This window comes from Chroicocephalus ridibundus, chromosome 12, assembly GCF_963924245.1.
Source record: "Chroicocephalus ridibundus chromosome 12, bChrRid1.1, whole genome shotgun sequence".
NCBI classification, from domain to species: domain Eukaryota; kingdom Metazoa; phylum Chordata; class Aves; order Charadriiformes; family Laridae; genus Chroicocephalus; species Chroicocephalus ridibundus.
The window spans coordinates 14,882,870-14,888,869 of NC_086295.1; the positions used below are offsets into that span (position 1 = coordinate 14,882,870).

General features: G+C 57.1%; 1 protein-coding gene across 2 annotated transcripts in view; it reads left to right on the forward strand.

The window, feature by feature from the left end:
* Positions 1–3,826, forward strand: part of MTCL2 (microtubule crosslinking factor 2) — a 29,659-nt gene extending 25,833 nt beyond the window's left edge. For both annotated transcript variants that reach the window (XM_063349680.1, XM_063349682.1), the window contains exon 16: positions 790–3,826. In XM_063349680.1, coding sequence (XP_063205750.1) covers positions 790–818 — 29 coding nt within the window. In that variant the 3' untranslated portion in view covers positions 819–3,826. The remainder of the gene's footprint in view (positions 1–789) is intronic.
* The last annotated feature ends 2,174 nt before the right edge of the window (positions 3,827–6,000 follow it).

Here is a 6,000-nt window from a genome sequence, read left to right on the forward strand (position 1 = left end):
CGGGGTGGCCGCTTCACCTCCCTCGGAGCCACTGCTGGCAATGGGGGATCCTCACTGGTGCCCACCACCCTGGGAATGTCAGCTGGGACCCTGCCATGCCGGGGGTCCGAGAAGGGGAGAGGGGCTGGGGGTGGCTGCTCATGTAGATAGGGCAGGGCTGGGGCGAAGCGCAGCAGGGATGCCGTATGGATATGATGGATGGAGGCGTGATGCCGTGTTGGCCCCCTGCGGGGGTGGAGGGTGCTGGCTCCAGTCCCCGTGGCCGCTGCCAGCGCTGCCCGCCCTGCCCGAGCTCCAACGCATCCCTGCCAGCCCCGATTGCGGCACGGTTGCATCAGCCGCGGGGCCGCGTGTGCTTCCCCGGGCAGGAAGGAGGCGGGGAGGGTCCTTGCGGTCACCCAGGCTGGGCTGGGCGTGGGGACCCTCCCGGGCCACCCTTCTGCTCTGGGTGGGGGGGGGCTGCTGAGGTCCTTCACTGCTGGGAAGGGTCCGGGCGGTCCCCCCAGCTCCTCCAGCTGCAGAGAGGGGGTCGCTGGGTGCAGAGTGTGGGGTGAGACGGCGTGTGCGTGCGTGCCTGTGTGCACACTCATGTACACACGTATCTCCTGCCACCATCCCGAGGGGCCGCGGATGTGGTGCCCCCCGGGATCACACCCACCTCCCTGCCTGGGAGCCACTTGTAGTTATTTGCTCCTCCAAGTGCTGAATATACATATTTCTCTTTTGTTTTTCTTTTTTTTTTTTTTTTTTTCCTTTCTTCCACTTTTGGCTCTGCCCAACTCCGGACAGCCTGCAATGTAAAACCAAGTGCATTTTAAAAATACCGAAATGAGCTACATTGGAGATGCACCAATTGGATTAAGAGATTGTGGTTGGGAGGCTGCAGCGTGGCCTGCGGTCTGCGCCACGCGGCCCTCGGTCACCACCAGAAAAAGCCTTATCCGGGGAGGGAGGGGGGCAGCGGCCAAAACCCCCCGCGGCGGTGCAGAGCTCCCAGGGCTGGGGAGCTGCGTCCCAGCCCCATGCGGAGCAGCGTTGGTGCCCCTGTGCAGCCCCAGGAGAGGAGAGCGATTTTAAAGGAGGCTGCCTGACCTATTTTTGAGCTGCCTGCCAGGGGCCAGGCAGGGATTCACCCAGATGGAGCTGTCTGCAGGTGCCTGCGCCTCCTGGGGCTCCATGCCTTGCTCTGGGGCTGTGTACCTTGCTCTGGGCGCTCTGTACCTTGCTCCAGGGGCTCCCTGCATCGCTCTGGGGCTCTGAGCACAGCTCCAGGACCTCCGTGCATTGCTCTGGAGCTGCATACATCGCTCCAGGGGCTCTCCGCGTTGCTCTGAGTCTGCGTACGTTGCTCCGGGGGCTCCGTACACTGCTCCAGGGGGTCTGCGCATTGCTCTGGGGCTCCGCACACTGCTCCAGGGGATTTCCGTGCGTTGCTGTGGGGCTGTGTACACTGCTCCGGGGGCTCTGCCCGTTACTGTCATCTCGCAGCTTCGCTTAAAAAATGCTCCTGCTGCCGAAGCTGCTGCCCCCTCCCGTCCAGCCGCACGCTGCCCGCAGCAGCCAGGCTGCATCACTGCCACGTCGCAGCCTCCGTCAGCATCTCCGCGACGGCCGCTCACTGCCTGTGTCTCCGGACACACCAGCATCAGCCAGGGCCCAGCAGGCCCAGCACCGGTGGCCTTTTGCTCCTGCGGCGCCTGGCCGGCCCCACGGGGACCGTCGTCACCCGGGTGCGGGACGTGCGGGGCAGGCGCTGCCCACCCTCACCAGCAGCCAGGGACAGGCACCATCCCTGCCTGCCACCGAGAAGTTGGGTCCCCGCACCCCGGCAGGCACAGCGCTGCCGCGGGCAATCTCCTGCTGTACATAGATCCTTTCGGGGTGGTTTTTAGCATTTTCATTGATAACAGGGGTTTTGGTTTTGCTTTGTTGTTTTGTTTTGTTTTGTTTTTTTAAAAGACTCTCTACTTTTGGAATGTGGTTTCTCATTTTTACAACTGCCTTTTAATTATTTGTAATATTGGTCAGTTCTGTCTTACTCTGTAAATAGCGGTGCGGGGCATTTCCCGCGGGGCCGGGGGCTGAACTGATTTGGGATGATACCCCTGGCAGGGGATTTGCAAAGGCAACGGGGAAAATCTGAGCTGTGGAGGTGGCTGATTCAGCCCCGGCCCCCGCACAGCCTCTGGCCCTGTTCTCCCGTCACGCCAGCGCCCGGCCCGGGGCAAAGCCCGAGGTGCTTCGGGCAAAGCCACGCTTGCCCCTGCCCTGTCCTCCTGCTTCCTCTTGCCAGGTCGCATGAAGGGCACCTTCTGCCCCGATGACGGGCCCCCTGCCCGCCCCATCCTGTACCCCTGTACCACGCCTGCTTGTCCTGTGATGAATAAAGGCCCTACAACCCCTCACCCACGCCCTTGGTGCTGCCTTCCCGTGCTGCGGTGGGGGGGACCGTGATGCCTGTCCTGTCTGGGGAACCGATGCTGCTGCGGAGGGGAGTGTGGGGTGGCTGGGGCACCCATGGGTGGGGAGATGCATCTAGATCCTGTCCCTCTGTCCGTGCCATTCTGCCAGCTGCCCAGCCCACACATGGTGTCCCATCCTCTCCTCATCCGCCTGTTTCTCCCCAACAGCACCCCCATGTGCTGACCCCAACTGTGCCATGCCACCAGGGCTCCTTGTCAGTGCCCATGGGTCCTCCATGGCCTCACTGCCAGGGCTGTCACCTCACACCAGGCTCCTCTCAGCTCTGCATTGTTCTTGTGATGCTGGTATTTCTCATGCCTCCCCTGTCCCATCCCATCCTGCCCAGCAGCTCACACCAGCCTGCACATGGACCCCACATCCCCTTTCCCACCATTACCCGTGGCTTACTGCCCTTGTGCCCCTTATAACCTGCAGGTCCCAGCTTCCTCCAGGCTCACTACATTAAACTGTCCCTCCCTGAGGTCCTCCATTGCTCACCATGACCCACCTCTCCTTCTTTTGCTCCTCCATCATCCTTCAGGTCCCATTCCCTTATATCCCTGCTCTCTGATTCCCCATGCTCCAGCCTTCCTTTTTGTTATCCTCCATGCTCAATCACATTCCTTTCTTCCTTCATGTGCTCTTACATTACCCACCATATCCCATCCCTCTTTATTATGCTCTTTCATCACCCACCTAACCCAACCCATCCCTCCTTCCTGTGCTCCTCCCATCACCCACCCATCCTATTCCTCCTTCCTATGCTCCATCACCTACCATGTCCCATCCCTTTTCCTCTCTATGTCCATCTTTCATGTCCCACCTCTCCTTCTGCTGCTCCTTAGCTGTCTACCCATCCCATCCCTTCTTCCTGTGCTGTCCCAACCACTGGGTCCCATCCTTCCTTTCTATGCTCCTGCACTGGCCACTATGTCCTGCCCCTCCTTCCTGTGCTCCTACATGCTCCTGCATCCTCCATCATGTTCTATCCCTTCTTGTACTCTGCCATCACCCACCAGCTCCCATCCTTCCCTGTTTTCCTCCATCCTCTTCACATCCCATCCCTCCTTTCACAATCCTTCCAGAGTGTGCTGTCATCCACTGTGTCTCATCCCTCGCTGCCGTGCCATGCTCCTCTGTTACCCACCACGTCCCCTGCCACCCTCTTGTGCTCCTGCATCCTACATTAGGTCTTATTGCTCCTTATTGTTCTCTTCCATCACCCAGCATCCCTTCTTCCTATGCTCCTCCATCACCCACCACCTCCCATCCCTTCTTCCTGTGCTCCTCCATTGCCCTTCATATCCCACCTTTCTGTATTCCCATCACACCTGCATCCCATCCCTCTCACCTGCTCCTCCTTTATCCACCCCATCCCATTCCTTGTTATTTTCATCCACCTCCCACCATCTCCTCATGTCTTCTCTTCCTTCTCCACTTCCACCCTGTCCCATCCATCCTCATTCTGCTTTGCCTCCAGTTTCTCTTTTCCTTTCATGTTCCTCCTCATGTCAACCTCTCACCATGCCTTCTCATCCTTCATCAGCTCACACGATCACTGTCCTCCTCTACATCTTACCATCTTCTTATCCCTGCTTATTCTCCATTATCTCCCACCATTGCCCCAGCCCATTTTGGCCTCCTCCACTTCTCGTCTTCTCCCCATCTTTCTTCATCCTCTTCTGCCTCCTTCTATTTCCTCATCCCCTTCATCCTCCTCCACTTTCCCCATCCAAATACCCACCCTCACCTCCCACTGTTGCTCCATCCCTCCAGCTGGCAACATCACCCAATCCCTCCTCCTCCTCCTCCACCCCAACATTTCCAGTCCCCATCTCGTGTTTCTCAGTTTCCCACCATCTCATTCAACCTTCTCTGTTGCCCTCCAGTCTTTGTCTTCTTCTGCCCTCCAAATGTCTCTCCATCCCTCCTGTCATCCTCATCCCTCTCCCACTGTCTCCTTATCCCTCATCTCACTGTCTCCTTATCCCGCATCTTCTTCCTTCATCTCCATCTCCCCCTCTCTCCTTGTCCTCCACCATCTGCCATCTTATCTCTCATTTTCCTCTTCCATTTTGCCCACAACCTTCATCCTCCTTCACCTCCCACTGTCCCTCATCCTTCCCCATGCCCCAACACTGCCCACTGTTTGCCTGTTCTTCCTCATCCTCTGCTTCCTACCATCTGCCCAGTCCTCCTCATCCTCCTCCAACCTCTTTTCCTCTTCATTGTCCTTGGCTTTCCACCATTGCCCATACCTCATTGGCCTCCACTTTCCACCGTCTCCCATACCTTCTCCCTCATCTTCCGTCTTATACCTCTTCTTCCTCTACCTCCGTCTCTCTGTCTTCCCTGTGAACCTCCACCTCCCATTGTTCGCCATCTTTTTTCATGGTCTTTCACCTCTTGCCCTCCTCATACTTGACCTCTGGCTCTCTCACCTTGTCATTCGCCTCCCACAGTCTCCCTATTTCTCCTTATACTCCTCCACCTCTCCCCATCTCTCTATCCTTATCCTCCAAGTGTCCCACCTACCTCACAGATTTCACCTCCACCCTTTCCTAACCCTCCAACCATCCTCCCTTACCTCACACCTCTCTCTCTCACTGTTCTTTCATTCTCCTTTACCTCCCAACTCCATCTTGACATCCCATCTGACCTCTCCCATTCACTCTTGCCTCTGTTCTCCCTGTACTCTTTTACTCCCAGCACATCTGACTCCTGCTGTTATTTTCTCCTTCTCTTCCTCCTTCCCCAGCCTTGTATCCCATCCCTTACCAGCCCAGGAAAGCCACCACCAGCACAGCCATCCCTGATGCAAGCAGTGTTGGGGATGAGGTGTGGGGCTAGGTTAGATGGAGAACCAGCCTCACACCCCATCCCCATTACTCAAGGCACTTTCATGGTAGAGGTAACAGCCACAGCTTGCAGGCAGGGACATTCATGTTGGACATCAGGAAACACTTCTCCCTAGGGCTAGTGCAGCTGGAACTGGTGACTGGGGGAGTAAGAGGATCTCTGACCTTTGCCGGTTTCACAACTCAACTAGATAAAGTCACCAATGTCCTGATTTAGCATTAGCAATAATTATTTTGGAACATGGAACTTGACCAGATCCCTTCAAATTTGCCTTTTGGAGACTTCTCCGAGCAGTGGAGGATTTCCAAGAGGGGCAAGGAAGGCCAGACATGGGTTTGAATGCAGTGCTTGGGACGCTGCAGGACTTGAGGAACTATCCCTGCAACTTGCAGCTGCTCCATGGTGCTCAAGCAAGACCACCCCATGCTGCTCAAGCAGAACCATCCCATGCTGCCTCAGCAGGACCACCCCACACTGCTCAAGCAGGCCACCATATGCATCTTGAGCAGGATTACATCAGCCTGCTTGAGCAGGACCATCCCACACACTACTTGAGCGGGACCACTCCATGCTGCTCAAGCAGGACCATGCCATGCTACTCCAGCAGGAGCATGCCATGCTGCTCCGGCAGAACCATCCCATGCTGCTTGAGCCGGACCATCCCACGCTGCTTGAGCA